The sequence below is a fragment of the Bombina bombina genome, chromosome 1, assembly GCF_027579735.1.
Source record: "Bombina bombina isolate aBomBom1 chromosome 1, aBomBom1.pri, whole genome shotgun sequence".
Taxonomy (NCBI): Eukaryota; Metazoa; Chordata; class Amphibia; order Anura; family Bombinatoridae; genus Bombina; species Bombina bombina.
In genome coordinates, this window is record NC_069499.1 from 952,477,977 (window position 1) to 952,499,730 (window position 21,754).

The 21,754-nt window shown below is 42.2% G+C and overlaps 1 protein-coding gene across 1 annotated transcript in view; it reads right to left on the reverse strand.

Moving 5' to 3' along the window:
- Positions 1-17,223: 17,223 nt before the first annotated feature.
- LOC128651370 (serine/threonine-protein phosphatase 4 regulatory subunit 1) overlaps positions 17,224-21,754 on the reverse strand; it is a 515,789-nt gene continuing 511,258 nt past the window's right edge. Inside the window, exon 20 of the mRNA XM_053704495.1 lies at positions 17,224-18,120. Within this exon, the coding sequence (XP_053560470.1) occupies positions 17,966-18,120 (155 nt within the window). The 3' untranslated portion in view covers positions 17,224-17,965. The remainder of the gene's footprint in view (positions 18,121-21,754) is intronic.

Here is a 21,754-nt window from a genome sequence, read left to right on the forward strand (position 1 = left end):
AGTAACGGGTGAAGCGCCTGACTAATGTAGATGTAATCCAATCGTGTATAGGTTTTGTGTGCCGTGGAGTAAAACGTGGTGTCATTTGTCGCTCCGTATAGCGCGTGCCAAGAGTCCATCAGGGAGTGTGGTGTTAAAGAATCCTGTATCGACTTAACTAGTCTGTTATGTCTGTGTTGTTTATTGGACAAGGGAGTGTGTTTGGTTCCCACTAGTGGGACCATAGAAATATTAAAATCTCCCGCAAGTATAATTTTAGTTTGGGACCATTGAGTTAAGAGATTAGAGATGTGTTTGAAGAAATCATGTTGGTTTTCGTTGGGGCGTAAATGTTGCATAATGTAACCTCAGTATCTAGCATCTTTCCTCTAACTATTAAGTATCGGCCCTCCGGGTCTGCCGAGGTGCTTTCAAGAGTAAAGTCAATAGAGGAGTGTATAAGGATTGAAACTCCCCTTTTTTTGTGTTTGTGGTGGCATGGAAGTGGGTGCAGAAATGTTTTGACCAGTATTTTGGGATATTGGTTTTAAGGAAGTGCGTTTCCTGAAGAAACAGGACATTGGCCTTTAGGCGTGTGTATTGGGACATACAGGGAGTGCAGAATTATTAGGCAAGTTGTATTTTTGAGGATTAATTTTATTATTGAACAACAACCATGTTCTCAATTAACCCAAAAAAACTCATTAATATCAAAGCTGAATAGTTTTGGAAGTAGTTTTTAGTTTGTTTTTAGTTATAGCTATTTTAGGGGGATATCTGTGTGTGCAGGTGACTATTACTGTGCATAATTATTAGGCAACTTAAAAAAAAACAAATATATACCCATTTCAATTATTTATTTTTACCAGTGAAACCAATATAACATCTCAACATTCACAAATATACATTTCTGACATTCAAAAACAAAACAAAAACAAATCAGTGACCAATATAGCCACCTTTCTTTGCAAGGACACTCAAAAGCCTGCCATCCATGGATTCTGTCAGTGTTTTGATTTGTTCACCATCAACATTGCGTGCAGCAGCAACCACAGCCTCCCAGACACTGTTCAGAGAGGTGTACTGTTTTCCCTCCTTGTAAATCTCACATTTGATGATGGACCACAGGTTCTCAATGGGGTTCAGATCAGGTGAACAAGGAGGCCATGTCATTAGATTTTCTTTTATACCCTTTCTTGCCAGCCACGCTGTGGAGTACTTGGACGCGTGTGATGGAGCATTGTCCTGCATGAAAATCATGTTTTTCTTGAAGGATGCAGACTTCTTCCTGTACCACTGCTTGAAGAAGGTGTCTTCCAGAAACTGGCAGTAGGACTGGGAGTTGAGCTTGACTCCATCCTCAACCCGAAAAGGCCCCACAAGCTCATCTTTGATGATACCAGCCCAAACCAGTACTCCACCTCCACCTTGCTGGCGTCTGAGTCGGACTGGAGCTCTCTGCCCTTTACCAATCCAGCCACGGGCCCATCCATCTGGCCCATCAAGACTCACTCTCATTTCATCAGTCCATAAAACCTTAGAAAAATCAGTCTTGAGATATTTCTTGGCCCAGTCTTGACGTTTCAGCTTGTGTGTCTTGTTCAGTGGCGGTCGTCTTTCAGCCTTTCTTACCTTGGCCATGTCTCTGAGTATTGCACACCTTGTGCTTTTGGGCACTCCAGTGATGTTGCAGCTCTGAAATATGTCCAAACTGGTGGCAAGTGGCATCTTGGCAGCTGCACGCTTGACTTTTCTCAGTTCATGGGCAGTTATTTTGCGCCTTGGTTTTTCCACACGCTTCTTGCGACCCTGTTGACTATTTTGAATGAAACGCTTGATTGTTCGATGATCACGCTTCAGAAGCTTTGCCATTTTAAGAGTGCTGCATCCCTCTGCAAGATATCTCCCTATTTTTTACTTTTCTGAGCCTGTCAAGTCCTTCTTTTGACCCATTTTGCCAAAGGAAAGGAAGTTGCCTAATAATTATGCACACCTGATATAGGGTGTTGATGGTATTAGACCACACCCCTTCTCATTACAGAGATGCACATCACCTAATATGCTTAATTGGTAGTAGGCTTTCGAGCCTATACAGCTTGGAGTAAGACAACATGCATAAAGAGGATGATGTGGTCAAAATACTCATTTGCCTAATAATTCTGCACTCCCTGTAGCTACCTTTATTTTGGTGTCGGTGTTGAGCCCTCTGACATTGTGTGAAACTACATGAATATTAGTAGGCATTATGATTTACCCCTGACACCTATCTGTGCTCTGAGAGTGTCGTGTGTGTCAGTGATTACCTTCAGATGAAAAGTCTTACTTGTAGTGATGCTTTGTTTCGGAGCCTGGGGTCCACAGGAGTGCGCCGCGGAGGTGTCACTAGAGGGAGAAAAAACAGCAAGGGGGGGGGGGGGGGGACAAGTTTCATTATTGGGAGTTATAACCAAAACTTTATCCCTAACTTTGGGATTGAACATTTGATATAAATAACTTGTGAACTGTTGCATGTTCCTTGTTTATCCCTTTATTAAAGGGAAGGGCTGGAAGGGCCCATCTAGACATATCAGCCTTATCTTATTGTTTAAAGAAAAGAGAGGGAAAGTATTACAAAACAATATATCTAAAGCAATAATCTTAGCCTAACCCTCGCCTCTTATGGGCCATGTAACTGAAAAAAACAGAATTTATGCTTACCTGATAAATTACTTTCTCCAACGGTGTGTCCGGTCCACGGCGTCATCCATTACTTGTGGGAAATGTTCTCCCCCACAGGGAAAGGCAAGGAGAGCACACAGCAAGAGCTGTCCATATAGCTCCCCCTCTGGCTCCGCCCCCCCAGTCATTCGACCGACGGTTAGGAGAAAAAGGAGAAACTATAGGGTGCCGTGGTGACTGTAGTGTATAAAGAAAAAAAATTTCAACCTGATTAAAAAAAACCAGGGTGGGCCGTGGACCGGACACACCGTTGGAGAAAGTAATTTATCAGGTAAGCATAAATTCTGTTTTCTCCAACATTGGTGTGTCCGGTCCACGGCGTCATCCATTACTTGTGGGAACCAATACCAAAGCTTTAGGACACGGATGAAGGGAGGGAGCAAATCAGGTTACCTAAACAGAAGGCACCACGGCTTGCAAAACCTTTCTCCCAAAAACAGCCTCCGAAGAAGCAAAAATATCAAATTTGTAGAATTTGGCAAAAGTGTGCAGAGAAGACCAAGTCGCTGCCTTACATATCTGGTCAACAGAAGTCTCGTTCTTATAGGCCCATGTGGAAGCCACAGCCCTAGTAGAATGAGCTGTGATACGGTCAGGAGGCTGCCGTCCGGCAGTCTCATAAGCCAAGCGGATAATGCTTTTCAGCCAGAAAGAGAGAGAGGTAGCAGTAGCTTTTTGACCTCTCCTCTTACCAGAGTAAACGACAAACAAGGATGAGGTTTGTCTAAAATCTTTTGTTGCTTCTAAATAGAACTTTAAAGCACGAACAACATCTAAATTGTGTAATAAACGTTCCTTCTTTGAAACTGGATTCGGACACAAAGAAGGAACAACTATTTCCTGGTTGATGTTCTCGTTGGAAACAACTTTTGGAAGAAAACCAGGCTTAGTACGCAAAACAACCTTATCTGAATGGAACACCAGATAGGGTGGATCACACTGCAAAGCAGATAATTCAGAAACTCTTCTAGCAGAAGAAATAGCAACCAAAAACAGAACTTTCCAAGATAGTAACTTAATATCTATGGAATGTAAAGGTTCAAACGGAACCCCTTGAAGAACTGAAAGAACTAAATTTAGACTCCAAGGAGGAGTCATGGGTCTGTAAACAGGCTTGATTCTAACCAAAGCCTGAACAAAAGCTTGTACATCTGGCAAAGCTGCCAGTCGTTTGTGCAACAAGACGGATAATGCAGAAATCTGTCCTTTTAGAGAACTATCTGACAATCCTTTATCCAAACCTTCTTGGAGAAAGGAGAGAATCTTTGGAATTTTAATCTTACTCCAGGAGAATCCTTTGGATTCACACCAACAGATATATTTTTTCCATATTTTATGGTAAATCCTTCTAGTCACAGGTTTTCTGGCTTGGACCAGAGTATCAATCACAGAATTTGAAAACCCACGCTTGGATAAAATCAAGCGTTCAATTTCCAAGCAGTCAGCTGCAGAGAAACTAGATTGGGATGTTCGAATGGACCTTGTACTAGAAGGTCCTGTCTCAAAGGTAGCTTCCATGGTGGAGCCGATGACATTTGCTACTTGTTCAGAGCGGCAAGGAGAATGACTGGGGGGCGGAGCCAGAGGGGGAGCTATATGGACAGCTCTTGCTGTGTGCTCTCCTTGCCTTTCCCTGTGGGGGAGAACATTTCCCACAAGTAATGGATGACGCCGTGGACCGAACACACCAATGTTGGAGAAAACTTTTCTTGTGATTTTTTAAAATGTCTATGTATAGCCTTTATTATTTTGTCAGTTACTTCTGCAACCTAGGTATCTTGGTACAGGAAATACCCAGAAGGAGTTTTGCTTTCTTTCTCTTATTCATTTTATTGTTTTACTTCAAAGCTCCTTGTCTCTTAAGGCTGAAAGCTAAAATCATCGATAAAGTTCTTTATCACTGAGTTCCTATGTCCTCCGTTTCTTATATTTTGATGAGTGCCACTTAGATTGGTCCTCTGTCCGCGTGGATGGTGGTTTAGATGTTGGGGTTGATTCTCTCTCAGGTAGTGAGGGAGTTTCCAGGCCTAGCGCCTCACAAACTTCGGGGATGTCTTCTTGTTCCTTAATAGTTATGACTTTAGTGTCTTTTGTTATTATTAATGCGAAGGGGAAGCCCCATCTGTATGGTGGACGTAGGGCTCTTCGCCTCTGCAAAGTCCGGAGGCTCAAATCCTGATAGAATTGGATCACATTGCCTTGGAATTTGAAAGTGGGTTGTTTTCTAGCAGCTTGGAGAATCTTCTCTTTGTCTGGAAAGAAGGTCATTTTGATCACGACATCTCTTGGAGGAAGGCCTAGCTTCAGTTTAGCTTTTAATGCTCTGTGAGCTCTTTCGATATGGAAAGTGTAGTCTAAGGGAGAGTTTGTGATCTGGGTGAAAAGTTGTGTTAGGTAGGCCTGGAGTTCTCCCCCTGCTATTTCCTCTGGGACTCCTTTCAGCCTGAGATTGTTTCTTCTGCTCCTGTTTTCCAGGTCATCCAGTCTATCCTGGAATTCTAGCAGCTGTTGTTGTTGTGTTGAGACCGTGTGAGATAACTCATCTACATTTTCAACCATAGCATCTTTTTGGTCTTCAAGCGTATCTATCCTATTTCCCATATCTGTTAGGTCGTATTTAATCTCTGAGAGACTGCTAGTGACCGATGAATGAATGGAGTCGATTTTCTCCCAAAGTTTCTCAAAGTTGTCGGCAATGTCTTTTTTTTGAGACTAGGGTCTGTAAGTCTGCCTTGGTTAATGGGGTATTATCTTCGGGCAGTTGAATGGAGTCGAGATCCGAATCCTCCTCTTCCTCCATGTCCTTATTAGGTTTGGCTGATTGTGAGGATTTAAAGAAGGATGAGACTGTAGAGGGTTTAGAGACCGGTTTATCACCTTTTGTCACTCTCCTTGAAGGCATTGTGTTATTAAGAGGCGTGTACAGTTCTGTTGTAGTGTATAGTATATACCCACCAATGGGAGGCCGTATTTAGTATTTTGATGATCTGGACCTTTACTTGTGGCAGTGTTGCGGTGTTGTGGAGGACATATGAATATTAATATCTCATAGAATCATAGTGCTCAGTTTCTCTTATGCATTACTGTGCTAGATGGGCACCTCCTTGTGAAGCTATCATATAGATTACATGTCAATGGTTAAAGCATAGATAGATGGATAAAGTACAGCTTTGTGGCTCCCTTTATTTATATCTTTAGTCTGATAGATATGCAGAGATTTTTAAACTGGTGTTGCTATCCGGACTCTAGAATGTTGCTGTGTATTAGAGGGAGCTAGTACAGCGACTGTGTAGGTCTCACTATGCTTGTCTGGACCACCTAGCTTCTGACCCCACAAACGGTGCTGAATTACAGCAGATTTTGTTAGGTAATCCTCCTAAAATATCAGAGTGGATAGACAGGTTCCCTTGCTTTATGATTTCCTGAGGACACCCCAGTTTGCTGTCAGCTTTAATTATATAAAGTGTTCCTGTTGTCAGTACCACACTCCCTTTTATTTTTATGAGTGAAATATCTCCTGTGCGCTTCCAGGGCGTAAAAGACTTCAGTCCCCAGATTTTAGAAAAGTCCTTGTAACTAATCGGAACTCCGGAGGCAGTTTGGGGCCAAAGTAATCACAGGTTTAATGGCTTATACTATGTCGTGATTTGCAGGGGATGGATGTGTGCGGTTAATAAGCAGTCCCTTTAGTCTTCCCTGCAGTCTGGACCTCCTTTTATTTTTGAAATGTGTCTTTAATTGTTGGGCTTATGCTGTTCCGGAGCAGAGCCCCGACCCTCCGGAACAGAGTGGAGTGCAAATTTTCCCAGCCCTCTTTAAGTACTTATCTTGGTCCCGGCTGGTATGGCTGAGCTGGCAAGGTGTATATAATTGGGGACTTAGTACCAGTCACCTGCAATATCTTGGATAACTTGTCACGGAGCTCCGATACGACCTACACTCCAGGGTGTAGGGGCGCCTTCTGACCCGCAGCAGCTCGATGACGTCACTAAGTAATGGCGTGGGTTCGCGCCTTTTCGAGTGCCAGGCGCCAAGTGTGTTATAGCTCCCAGACACCTGTGAAGCCCCTGCTGGTCCGACTGTCGGCTCACCTCCACTACCTCTGGTAGCCGGTACAACTTTTCCCCCGCCTGGGTGTTTGAGGCTCTGCTGTCTCTAATGTCGGGTCGAGGCGGTTCTCACAGTGTGTGCAATAGTCGGGAGGGTGGTTAAGAATTTTCCGCTTCTATGTTAGGATCTGACAGCGCTTCCTTCTCCAACTAGGGTGGCTTAAGAAATTTGTGAGAAGCAAAGAAAAAAAGCTTTTTAGGGCATAAATAGAGTAAAATTACGCAGGAGCTCTAACAAGCTGCTTCTGCTCGGCTCTTAGGCTAGCTCCGCCTAAATCTTTATTTTAAAGGGACAGTAAAGTCATAATTAGACATTCATGATTCAGACAGAGCATACCATTTTAAACATTCTAATTTACTTATATTATTTAATTTGCTTCCTTCTCGTTATCCTTTGTTGAAGGGTTTATCTAGGTAAATTAAGGAGCAGCAAAAGCACCTGGGTGCTAGCTGCTGATTGGTGGCTGCATATATATGCCTATTGTCATTGGCTCACCCCATGAGTTCAGTTGGCAACCAGTAGTGTATTGTTGCTCCTTCAACAAATGATACCTGTCCCTTTAAACCAGATTTTTGTTATTTAAATATATATATATATATATATATATATATATATATATATATATATATTTAATAAAATACTTTTTTGTTGAAAAATATATATAAATTTAGTTTTTATTTAAGGTATGTTATGATCCAAAGCTTATTCATCCTGAATTATGTAGAATGAGGCTGTATATTTTACTTGCTATTTGTATTTTAACTATGTCTGTTTCCATGCATTGTATAAAGGATTTTCTACTTTTATCAGAGCACCACAATCCCGTTTGTACCTCTTTCGTATATTCTGTAACCCTGGGCGACAACTTTCAGAACCCAAGGGTCCTGAATGTCCTGCAACCATGCTTCTGAGAAGAGAGATAATCTGCCCCCTACATGGTCCGGAGACCAGTCGGGGCTGCCCCTTCATGCCGATTTTGTCTTGGCAGGCTTCTTGCTCTGCTTAGACTTGTTCCAAGAATTAGCCGGCTTCCAAGTTCCCTTGGACTGGTCGGCTTTTGTGGCGGCTGCTGGGCCTTGTCCGCACGAAAGGGACAAAAAGTAGATCCTTTAGGCTTAGCCTTCTTATCCTGCGGTAGGAAAGCTCCCTTACCTCCCGTAACCGTGGATATTATCAAAAGAAAAGGCAGGGACAACAGCCTCGACTTAGGTCATGTCCGCAGACCAAGACTTTAGCCACTGAGCCCTGTGAGCTAAAATGGAAAAACCTGACACCTTAGCGTTCAGGCAAATAATTTTGTTGGCATTACAGATGAAAGAATTGGCGATCTTCAGCGCCTTAATCTTATTCTGTATCTCGTCAATGGAAGTCTCCCCCTCGACCATTTCACACAGGGATTCACACTAATTTGTTGCAGCTCCGGCGAGATGATGCGAGCCTCATCTCGCACATAACGCAGCAATGACACAAACAATATCATGTATAATCCCCCCTGTTCAATAATCCCCTTTCCAGGAATATTAACCCTTGATTCTTTAAAGATAAAAGGCGTCACACTGTGACCCTGTCTTCCGTGTTATCATTATGTAATAATAATGAAACGATCTTACCAGAATCTACGCCGTGGAACAGGAACATGGCCCTTCAAGTGTGACAGGTTAGTAGCCTCGCTCCTGACATGGACTTGAGTGAAAAAAGTAGGCAGCGAAACTCGTCAACGATGATTGCTTGTGGAGCTGTTAATATAAGTTGGGATGGTTTTGCAGAAAGACTCTCCCTGCATCTTCGGACTCTAACTTTCACCCAGGCTCTCACTGAGAGGCTGACAGGACTACTTAAAACTCCAGTCCCAATGCAAAGAGTAATACCCTCCATAAGCGACTACTCCGATCTTCGGCACTTCTCTGCCGTCCTCCTGTGACGAAAGGCAAAGAATGACTGGGGGATGAGGGGAGTGGGGAAGTGGGGGAGGTATTTAAGCCTTTGTCTGGGGTGTCTTTGCCTCCTCCTGGTGGCCAGGTTCATAATTCCCAACAGTAATGAATGAAGCCGTGGACTCTCCTCCCCTTTAGATGGAAAGCAAGATTAATATGTGCCAACTAAGTGAATGTGTATCCTGCTATAAGATGTGTAAAGCCATATGGAAATGACATTGCCCATTCAAAAGGATGCAACAAATCCATAGGACCCATATTATGGGAGTGAATTCTCATTCTGTGCTCAGATAAAGGGGACACTCATACATAAAATCACCAAATTTCTGAAATGTATATATATTGGATTATATCTATGGATAATATTCACCACTCAGAACCCTCCTCCCCTTTATGTGTGGACAGAACTGACCACTCCCAAGCTACCATTTTAAAAATGGCAGTTTTACCTGAGGTCCCTCCTACTTAGTCATGTTCACTCATAGACAAATAACACAATGCAACAGCACTACTCCATTAAAATTTGACCTAACGTCCTTTTATTAAGAAGCAATAATGCATTATTACATCTCAATAAAGGAACTTTAGGTCCAATTTTAATGGTATGCAGACAATGCTTAATGTTTAAACAACATTTTGGTTGATGTAATTGCTACCAGGAAAAAAAATCAAGCTAAGAAACCACATATACCTCAAGCAGGGATTAAAATGGTGTGTCAAGCAGAGTATCCAGTACTAGAGGGAGAACAGGGAAGAAGAAGAACAGGAATCTTTTAACAGAAAGGATATGAGTGAAGGCTTGGAAAATGAGAATCAAATGGAATCAATTCAATGTAAGTGGATCTTTTGTTGGCTTGTATAAGTATTGTGATGGCAAGTGATACTATGGAGATCAGAAGGAATACGCATATCAGAAGAAGATTCCACGTAAGCAGTGACTGAAAGTGACAGAAAAGGGTTAAAGAAATGTGTCAGCTGATGATTCTCACTGGATGCCACAAGGTCTTGCTCTACCTACATAGTAACATGTTGCCTTTAATACCCAAATGCCTTCTACAACCTTCACTCAGGTAACAATTAAGCAATTAATCCATGTCTATATGATGGAAAGAACAGAGTAGTAAGGACCTCCATTAGCCCCACAGTTCTGTCTACCTTCTGGGAGGGGGGGGGGGAGAATTCTCACTGGAAATCATCAGCCAGGTAATTAAAAATAAAAAAGGGTAGTCAGATAAAAAACATAATTTATGCTTACCTGATAAATTCCTTTCTTCTGTTGTGTGATCAGTCCACGGGTCATCATTACTTCTGGGATATAACTCCTCCCCAACAGGAAATGCAAGAGGATTCACCCAGCAGAGCTGCATATAGCTCCTCCCCTCTACGTCACTCCCAGTCATTCGACCAAGAATCAACGAGAAAGGAGAAACCAAGGGTGAAGTGGTGACTGGAGTATAATTTAAAAGATATTTACCTGCCTTAAAAAACAGGGCGGGCCGTGGACTGATCACACAACAGAAGAAAGGAATTTATCAGGTAAGCATAAATTATGTTTTCTTCTGTTATGTGTGATCAGTCCACGGGTCATCATTACTTCTGGGATACCAATACCAAAGCAAAAGTACACGGATGACGGGAGGGATAGGCAGGCTCATTATACAGAAGGAACCACTGCCTGAAGAACCTTTCTCCCAAAAATAGCCTCCGAAGAAGCAAAAGTGTCAAATTTGTAAAATTTGGAAAAAGTATGAAGCGAAGACCAAGTTGCAGCCTTGCAAATCTGTTCAACAGAGGCCTCATTCTTAAAGGCCCAAGTGGAAGCCACAGCTCTAGTAGAATGAGCTGTAATTCTTTCAGGAGGCTGCTGTCCAGCAGTCTCATAGGCTAAACGAATTATGCTACGAAGCCAGAAGGAGAGAGAGGTAGCCGAAGCCTTATGACCTCTCCTCTGACCAGAGTACACGACAAACAGGGAAGACGTTTGTCGAAAATCCTTAGTTGCCTGCAAGTAGAACTTGAGGGCACGAACTACATCCAGATTGTGTAGAAGACGTTCCTTCTTTGAAGAAGGATTCGGGCACAGGGAAGGCACCACGATCTCTTGATTGATGTTCCTGTTAGTGACTACCTTAGGTAAGAACCCAGGTTTTGTACGCAGAACTACCTTATCTGAATGAAAAATCAAATAAGGAGAATCACAATGTAAAGCTGATAACTCAGAGACTCTCCGAGCCGAAGAAATAGCCATTAAAAATAACACTTTCCAAGATAACAACTTTATATCAATGGAATGAAGGGGTTCAAACGGAACTCCTTGTAGAACGTTAAGAACAAGGTTTAAACTCCATGGCGGAGCAACAGTTTTAAACACAGGCTTGATCCTAGCTAAAGCCTGACAAAAGGCCTGGACATCTGGATTTTCTGACAGACGCCTGTGTAACAAGATGGACAGAGCTGAGATCTGTCCCTTTAATGAACTAGCCGATAAACCCTTTTCTAAACCTTCTTGTAGAAAGGACAATATCCTAGGAATCCTAACCTTACTCCAGGAGTAACCTTTGGATTCGCACCAGTATAGGTATTTACGCCATATCTTATGGTAAATCCTTCTGGTAACAGGCTTCCTAGCCTGTATCAGGGTATCAATAACCGACTCAGAAAAACCACGTTTTGATAAAATCAAGCGTTCAATTTCCAAGCAGTCAGCTTCAGAGAAGTTAGATTTTGATGTTCGAATGGACCCTGTATCAGAAGGTCCTGTCTTAGAGGTAGAGACCAAGGCGGACAGGATGACATGTCCACTAGATCTGCATACCAAGTCCTGCGTGGCCATGCAGGCGCTATTAGAATCACTGATGCTCTCTCCTGTTTGATTTTGGCAATCAATCGAGGAAGCAGCGGGAAGGGTGGAAACACATAAGCCATCCCGAAGTTCCAAGGTGCTGTCAAAGCATCTATCAGAACCGCTCCCGGATCCCTGGATCTGGACCCGTAGCGAGGAAGTTTGGCGTTCTGGCGAGACGCCATGAGATCTATCTCTGGTTTGCCCCAACTTCGAAGTATTTGGGCAAAGACCTCCGGATGAAGTTCCCACTCCCCCGGATGAAAAGTCTGGCGACTCAAGAAATCCGCCTCCCAGTTCTCCACTCCCGGGATGTGGATTGCTGACAGGTGGCAAGAGTGAGACTCTGCCCAGCGAATTATCTTTGATACTTCCATCATTGCTAGGGAGCTTCTTGTCCCTCCTTGATGGTTGATGTAAGCTACAGTCGTGATGTTGTCCGACTGAAACCTGATGAACCCCCGAGTTTTTAACTGGGGCCAAGCCAGAAGGGCATTGAGAACTGCTCTCAATTCCAGAATGTTTATTGGCAGGAGACTTTCCTCCTGATTCCATTGTCCCTGAGCCTTCAGAGAATTCCAGACAGCGCCCCAACCTAGTAGGCTGGCGTCTGTTGTTACAATTGTCCAGTCCGGCCTGCTGAATGGCATCCCCCTGGACAGATGTGGCCGAGAAAGCCACCATAGAAGAGAGTTTCTGGTCTCTTGATCCAGATTCAGAGTAGGGGACAAGTCTGAGTAATCCCCATTCCACTGACTCAGCATGCACAATTGCAGCGGTCTGAGATGTAGACGTGCAAAGGGTACTATGTCCATTGCTGCTACCATTAAGCCGATCACCTCCATGCATTGAGCTACTGACGGGAGTTGAATGGAATGAAGGACACGGCATGCATTTAGAAGCTTTGTTAATCTGTCTTCTGTCAGATAAATCTTCATTTCTACAGAATCTATAAGAGTCCCCAAGAATGGAACTCTTGTGAGAGGAAAGAGAGAACTCTTCTTTTCGTTCACTTTCCATCCATGCGACCTTAGAAATGCCAGAACTAACTCTGTATGAGACTTGGCAGTTTGAAAGCTTGAAGCTTGTATCAGAATGTCGTCTAGGTACGGAGCTACCGAAATTCCTCGCGGTCTTAGTACCGCCAGAAGGGCACCCAGAACCTTTGTGAAGATTCTTGGAGCCGTAGCCAATCCGAATGGAAGAGCTACAAACTGGTAATGCCTGTCTAAGAAGGCAAACCTTAGATACCGGTAATGATCTTTGTGAATCGGTATGTGAAGGTAAGCATCCTTTAAATCCACTGTGGTCATGTACTGACCCTTTTGGATCATGGGTAAGATTGTCCGAATAGTTTCCATTTTGAACGATGGAACTCTTAGGAATTTGTTTAGGATCTTTAAATCCAAGATTGGCCTGAAAGTTCCCTCTTTTTTGGGAACCACAAACAGGTTTGAGTAAAACCCTTGTCCTTGTTCCGACCGCGGAACCGGATGGATCACTCCCATTAATAACAGATCTTGTACACAGCGTAGAAACGCTTCTTTCTTTATCTGGTTTGTTGACAACCTTGACAGATGAAATCTCCCTCTTGGGGGAGAGAATTTGAAGTCTAGAAGGTATCCCTGAGATATGATCTCTAGCGCCCAGGGATCCTGAACATCTCTTGCCCAAGCCTGGGCGAAGAGAGAGAGTCTGCCCCCCACTAGATCCGGTCCCGGATCGGGGGCCCTCGATTCATGCTGTCTTTGGGGCAGCAGCAGGCTTCCTGGCCTGCTTGCCCTTGTTCCAGGACTGGTTAGGTTTCCAGCCTTGTCTGTAACGAGCAACAGCTCCTTCCTGTTTTGGTGCAGTGGAAGTTGGTGCTGCTCCTGCTTTGAAATTCCGAAAGGGACGAAAATTAGACTGTCTAGCCTTAGCTTTGGCTTTGTCTTGAGGCAGGGCGTGGCCCTTACCTCCTGTAATGTCAGCGATAATTTCTTTCAAACCGGGCCCAAATAAAGTTTGCCCCTTGAAAGGTATATTAAGTAATTTGGACTTAGAAGTTACATCAGCTGACCAGGATTTTAGCCACAGCGCCCTACGTGCCTGAATGGCGAATCCTGAGTTCTTAGCCGTAAGTTTGGTTAAATGTACTACGGCCTCCGAAATGAATGAATTAGCTAGTTTAAGGACTCTAAGCCTGTCCGTAATGTCGTCCAGCGTAGCTGAACTAAGGTTCTCTTCCAGAGACTCAATCCAAAATGCTGCCGCAGCCGTAATCGGCGCGATGCATGCAAGGGGTTGCAATATAAAACCTTGTTGAACAAACATTTTCTTAAGGTAACCCTCTAATTTTTTATCCATTGGATCTGAAAAAGCACAGCTATCCTCCACCGGGATAGTGGTACGCTTAGCTAAAGTAGAAACTGCTCCCTCCACCTTAGGTACCGTTTGCCATAAGTCCCGTGTGGTGGCGTCTATTGGAAACATCTTTCTAAATATTGGAGGGGGTGAGAACGGCACACCGGGTCTATCCCACTCCTTAGTAACAATTTCAGTTAGTCTCTTAGGTATAGGAAAAACGTCAGTACTCGCCGGTACCGCAAAGTATTTATCCAACCTACACAATTTCTCTGGTATTGCAACAGTGTTACAATCATTAAGAGCCGCTAAAACCTCCCCTAGTAATACACGGAGGTTCTCCAATTTAAATTTAAAATTTGAAATATCTGAATCCAATCTGTTTGGATCAGAACCGTCACCCACAGAATGAAGCTCTCCGTCCTCATGCTCTGCAAGCTGTGACGCAGTATCAGACATGGCCCTAGTATTATCAGCGCACTCTGTTCTCACCCCAGAGTGATCACGCTTGCCTCTTAGTTCTGGTAATTTAGCCAAAACTTCAGTCATAACAGTAGCCATATCTTGTAATGTTATCTGTAATGGCCGCCCCGATGTACTAGGCGCCACAATATCACGAACCTCCCGGGCGGGAGATGCAGGTACTGACACGTGAGGCGAGTTAGTCGGCATAACTCTCCCCTCGCTGTTTGGTGAAATTTGTTCAATTTGTACAGATTGGCTTTTATTTAAAGTAGCATCAATACAGTTAGTACATAAATTTCTATTGGGCTCCACCTTGGCATTGGAACAAATGACACAGGTATCTTCCTCTGAATCAGACATGTTTAACACACTAGCAATAAACTTGCAACTTGGTTACAATCTTATTTAACAAAAACGTACTGTGCCTCAAAGAAGCACTAAACGATTAAATGACAGTTGAAATAATGAACTGAAAAACAGTTATAGCATCAATCCTTGAAAACAACACAACTTTTAGCAAAGGTTTGTTCCCATTAGTAAAGTAACAATAATTAAATTTGAAACATAAAAATTACAGAGCAACGTTTTTAATCACAGTCAATATATAAGTCTCACAGCTCTGCTGAGAGAATCTACCTCCCTCCAAAGAAGTTTGAAGACCCCTGAGTTCTGTTTAGAGATGAACCGGATCATGCAGGAAATACAAGAGTAACTGACTGGAAATTTTTGATGCGTAGCAAAGAGCGCCAAAAACGGCCCCTCCCCCTCACACACAGCAGTGAGAGAGAAACGAAACTGTCACAATTAAAACAAGCAACTGCCAAGTGGAAAAATAATGCCCAAACATTTATTCACTCAGTACCTCAGAAAATGCAAACGATTCTACATTCCAGCAAAAACGTTTAACATAATAAATACCTATTAAAAGGTTTAATGTACTTTTAACAGAGTAATTCCAGTGAAATACCATCCCCAGAATACTGAAGTGTAGAGTATACATACATGTCATTATAACGGTATGGCAGGATTTTCTCATCAATTCCATTCAGAAAATAAAAACTGCTACATACCTCAATGCAGATTCATCTGCCCGCTGTCCCCTGATCTGAAGCTTTTACCTCCCTCAGATGGCCGAGAAACAGCAATATGATCTTAACTACTCCGGTTAAAATCATAGTAAAAAACTCTGGTAGATTCTTCTTCAAACTCTGCCAGAGAGGTAATAACACGCTCCGGTGCTATTGTAAAATAACAAACTTTTGATTGAAGTTATAAAAACTAAGTATAATCACCATAGTCCTCTCACACATCCTATCTAGTCGTTGGGTGCAAGAGAATGACTGGGAGTGACGTAGAGGGGAGGAGCTATATGCAGCTCTGCTGGGTGAATCCTCTTGCATTTCCTGTTGGGGAGGAGTTATATCCCAGAAGTAATGATGACCCGTGGACTGATCACACATAACAGAAGAAATATCAGTTTTATATCCTAGAGGTGCAGCTTTCCATTAACTAGCAGAAATGAGTGTCCACAAACTGTGTTGAGAGCAAAAGGAACACAATGTGTATTATCTGGTTCTTGTCCACACAAACCTTGGAGGGATTGATCTTAACTTTTACTGTTAATGAAGAAAATAATTTTAAATAATAAATGTTTTACTTTTAAGTTAACCAAATTGACAAAATATTAGGCCTAAAATCCAGGTAAGTGTTTCTTTAAAGAACAACTTTATCACATTACAGATAAAAAATACCTTTATAAAAACTGCATATGAAGCAGACACTAGAAACTGATGGAAGACGATAAATGATCTGTAAAAACTACAAATATCACAATATATTCTTCTAATTCAATATCCCACAATCCTTTAAGGCTATATTAATGGATATCAAAAACTTATATCTATTTACAGAAATTTTGTTTTAAACAAGGGGTTGAACCACTGGTTTTCAAACCTGTCCTCAAGCCTCCCTAAAAGGCCAAATTTTTAGGATATCTGAACTACAGCAAATGTGAAATAATCAGCTGATTAGTAAACATGGTTATTAACCTGCTCTTAACCAAGATAATCCTGAAAATATAGCCTGTCAGGGAGGCCTGAGGATAGGTTTGAAAAGATGATATATGACTGGTAAACCAATCAGGTGCAGGATAGAAGTACATATGCTCAATCACCTGTCACAATGTCATCTGGAGTGGCACTGGGGCCAGATTCATGATTGACCTACACCTACAGTATATAGAGGTAAAATGTATTGTAAGAAAATAATTTGAGTAAATAAAATAATCTATTCTAAACCACTGGTTTTCACACCTGTCCTCAGGCCTCCCTAACAGGCCACATTGTGAGGATATCTGAACTAGAGCACAGGTGTAATAATCAGATGATTAGTAACCATGGTTATTTTACCTGATCTCATCGAAGGTTATCCAGAAAACCTGGACCGTTGGGGTGGCCTGAGGACAGGTTTGAAAACCAGTGATCTAAACAAAAAATGTAGGTTTTTTTTTCTCACCGATTTATCCCATGGTGATGGAAAGTGCTACAACACAACACGAAGAAGCTCTCTGTAAGTGGCAAATAACATATCTGCAGCTCCTATGGCTTTACTAAATGGTCATCTAAACTTTCCAGAAGACCTTCCATAATATGTGATACTTAACCAAGTCCATGATTACAGATTTCTGTGCTTGTACCTGCACACTTAGAAATGGCCGTCAGTGCCTGGCTTTATTAAACATACAAACCAAGACAAATAAAAAAATAAACACAACCATTAAGGAATGTTTAATTTCTTTAAGATAGGTTGGATGAACATAAAAAACCAAAGTCATTATTGCAGTGAAAGTCAACAATTTTTATTTGCTTTAAAAAGCATTTGAGGAAGATTTGTTTCATTTAAGTTAAAATTAGTCCCATTTAAAATGTTTTAAGGTTTAAGCTTTAGGTTTACTTTTTTTTTATTAAGAATAGCATTGATGTCTATAAACAATGGAGAAAATGAATATTACGGACTGCCAATATCTGAAAAAAAATATGGTTGTTTCTTTTGCTTTTAAAAACCCCTTTCAGAGACGTTATCCACAGGATTTGATGCTTTCTTTTGTTTTTGTTTTAAAAAAAATATAAAATATTTAAAAACATATTAAAGAAGCAGATAGTTTACATTTCCCCTCTTGTACATGTATTTACATAAAATAAAAACACTGAATTGATTTTGATAATAGTTGAGAGCCCTTTGTACCTGAATGGAATAGTTAAATGCATTATCATCTGAAGTGAATTAATGTGTGGAAATCCACTAGTGAAAATTGTTACATTTAATTTTTGTCTGTGGCTTTTTAAAATAAAGCTGTTATAAATACTATTTATTTATATATATATATATATATATATATATATATATATATATATATATATATATATATACATATATGATATATAGTGCATTACATGCTATTGATCCATCTTTTGCTGCCAACAAAAAAAGGTTTCAAAAGTTCATGGCTACAACAAATCTAGGTACAGTAAAAAACCTGGACAGATCAGATTGCAACATGCACCGAAAAAGAGAATTAATCAACAGATTGCTCTATAGGAGTTGAGTTCACATGCCGTTTTGGCTGTGTTCCGGAAAAGAATCTCACATCCTGGTCTTTGTCCAATTGCATTGCTAGTACAGTTTTCTCAACATTTTCAAGATGTGGGTTTCCCAGGCTGGTGAAATATGCTGCAGAGGAAGAAAAAAAACAAACAAAACAACAGTAAAGCATGTGTCCTGCACAAACCGATTACATTTAAAAAAACATAACAGATAAATTAATTTCTCTCATGATGATGAGAGTCCACATATCATCAAGTGTGGGAATTCCCCTCCTGGCCACTAGGAAGATGCAAAAGATACCCGAACATACCAGAGCTTTAAATCCCTCAGTCAAATATATAGCCAAGTAGGAGGAAAAGGAAAAGCAGGAAAGAAAGAGGAAAAAAAAAAAGTGTAAAAACAAATACTGCCACCACCTAAATAAACAAAATGGGTGAGGCTTGTGGACTCTCACCATCATGAAAAAATTAATTTATCAGGTAAGTATAAATTTTGTTTTCTTTCATCAGATGGTGTCCACGAGTCAGCACATGTGGGAATCTATACTAAAGTCCACGAGATCACCATAAAATAGGGGGGACAAACAGAGAAGGCAGGTAAGTACATGTTCAGGCACTACAGTTCCAAAGGGAGAGTTTGAAAAACCTTCAAAACCAGATTAAGATGCAAAGGAAGGAGAAATTGGTTCTGATCAGAGCTGGTTTAATTCTGATCAAAAAGTTTGAAAAAACATAATTTATGCTTACCTGATAAATTTATTTCTCTTGTAGTGTGTTCAGTCCACGGGTCATCCATTACTTATGGGATATATTCTCCTTCCCAACAGGAAGTTGCAAGAGGATCACCCAAGCAGAGCTGCTATATAGCTCCACCCCTCACATGTCATATCCAGTCATTCGACCGAAACAAGACGAGAAAGGAGAAACTATAGGGTGCAGTGGTGACTGGAGTTTTAATTAAAATTTAGAACTGCCTCAAAAAAAGACAGGGCGGGCCGTGGACTCAACACACTACAAGAGAAATAAATTTATCAGGTAAGCATAAATTATGTTTTCTCTTGTTAAGTGTGTTCAGTCCACGGGTCATCCATTACTTATGGGATACCAATACCAAAGCTAAAGTACACGGATGATGGGAGGGACAAGGCAGGAACTTTAAACAGAAGGAACCACTGCCTGTAGAACCTTTCTCCCAAAAACAGCCTCCGAAGAAGCAAAAGTGTCAAATTTGTAAAATTTTGAAAAGGTATGAAGTGAAGACCAAGTTGCAGCCTTGCAAATCTGTTCAACAGAGGCCTCATTCTTAAAGGCCCAGGTGGAAGCCACAGCTCTAGTGGAATGAGCTGTAATTCTTTCAGGGGGCTGCTGTCCAGCAGCCTCATAGGCTAAACGTATTATGCTACGAAGCCAAAAAGAGAGAGAGGTGGCCGAAGCCTTTTGACCTCTCCTCTGTCCAGAATAAACGACAAACAGAGAAGAAGTTTGCCGAAAATCCTTAGCTGCCTGTAAGTAGAACTTCAGGGCACGGACTACGTCCAGATTATGCAAAAGACGTTCCTTCTTTGAAGAAGGGTTAGGACATAATGATGGAACAACAATCTCCTGATTGATATTCCTATTAGAAACAACCTTAGGTAAAAATCCAGGTTTAGTACGCAAAACTACCTTGTCTGAATGAAAAATCAGATAAGGAGAATCGCAATGTAAGGCAGATAACTCAGAGACTCTTCGAGCCGAGGAAATAGCCATCAAAAACAGAACTTTCCAAGATAAAAGCTTAATATCAATGGAATTAAGGGGTTCAAACGGAACACCCTGAAGAACTTTAAGAACCAAGTTTAAGCTCCACGGAGGAGCAACAGTTTTAAACACAGGCTTAATCCTAGCCAAAGCCTGACAAAAAGCCTGAACGTCTGGATTCTCTGCCAGACGTTTGTGTAAAAGAATAGACAGAGCAGAAATCTGTCCCTTTAACGAACTAGCGGATAAACCCTTTTCTAAACCCTCTTGTAGAAAAGACAATATCCTAGGAATCCTAACCTTACTCCATGAGTAACTCTTGGATTCACACCAATGTAAATATTTACGCCATATCTTATGGTAAATTTTTCTGGTAACCGGTTTCCGAGCCTGTATCAATGTATCAATAACCGACTCCGAGAAACCACGCTTTGATAGAATCAAGCGTTCAATCTCCATGCAGTCAGCCTCAGAGAAATTAGGCTTGGATGGTTGAAAGGACCCTGAAGTAGAAGGTCCTGCCTCAGAGGCAGAGACCATGGCGGACAGGACGACATGTCCACTAGGTCTGCATACCAGGTCCTGCGTGGCCACGCAGGCGCTATCAGAATCACCGATGCTCTCTCCTGTTTGATCCTGGCAATCAGACGAGGCAGCAACGGAAACGGTGGGAACACATAAGCCATGTTGAAAATCCAAGGGGCTGCTAGTGCATCTACCAGCACCGCTCCCGGGTCCCTGGACCTGGATCCGTAACAAGGAAGCTTGGCGTTCCGGCGAGAAGCCATGAGATCCAGTTCCGGTTCGCCCCAACGAAGAATCAGTTGAGCAAATACCTCCGGGTGAAGTTCCCACTCCCCCGGGTGAAAGGTCTGGCGGCTTAGAAAGTCCGCCTCCCAGTTCTCCACGCCTGGGATGTAGATCGCTGACAGATGGCAAGAGTGAGACTCTGCCCAGCGAATTATCTTTGAGACTTCTAACATCACTAGGGAACTCCTGGTTCCCCCTTGATGATTGATGTAAGCCACAGTCGTGATGTTGTCCGACTGAAATCTGATGAACCTCAGTGTTGCTAACTGAGGCCAAGCTAGAAGAGCATCGAATATCGCTCTTAATTCCAGAATGTTTATTGGAAGGAGTTTCTCCTCCTGAGTCCATGATCCCTGAGCCTTCAGGGAATTCCAGACTGCGCCCCAGCCTAGAAGGCTGGCATCTGTTGTTACAATCGTCCAATCTGGTCTGCGAAAAGACATTCCCTTGGACAGATGAATCCGAGACAACCACCAGAGAAGAGAATCTCTGGTCTCCTGGTCCAGATTTAGTAAAGGGGACAGATCTGAGTAATCCCCATTCCACTGACTCAGCATGCATAATTGCAGCGGTCTGAGATGCAGGCGCGCAAATGGCACTATGTCCATTGCCGCGACCATTAAGCCGATTACTTCCATGCACTGAGCTACTGATGGGCTTGGAATGGAATGGAATGAAGGACACGGCAAGCATTTAGGATTTTTGATAACCTGGACTCCGTCAGGTAAATCTTCATCTCTACAGAATCTATAAGAGTCCCTAGAAAGGGAACCCTTGTGAGTGGTAACAGAGAACTCTTTTCCATGTTCACTTTCCACCCATGCAACCTCAGAAATGCTAGAACTATCTCTGTATGAGACTTTGCATTTTGAAAACTTGACGCTTGTATCAGAATGTCGTCTAAGTACGGAGCCACCGCTATGCCTCGCGGTCTTAGTACCGCCAGAAGCGAGCCCAGAACCTTTGTAAAAATTCTCGGGGCCGTAGCTAACCCGAAGGGAAGAGCTACAAACTGGTAATGCCTGTCTAGAAAGGCAAACCTTAGGTACCGATAATGATCTTTGTGAATCGGTATGTGAAGGTAGGCATCCTTTAAGTCCACTGTGGTCATATACTGACCCTCTTGGATCATGGGTAGGATGGTTCGAATAGTCTCCATTTTGAATGATGGAACTCTTAGGAATTTGTTTAAGATTTTTAGGTCCAAGATT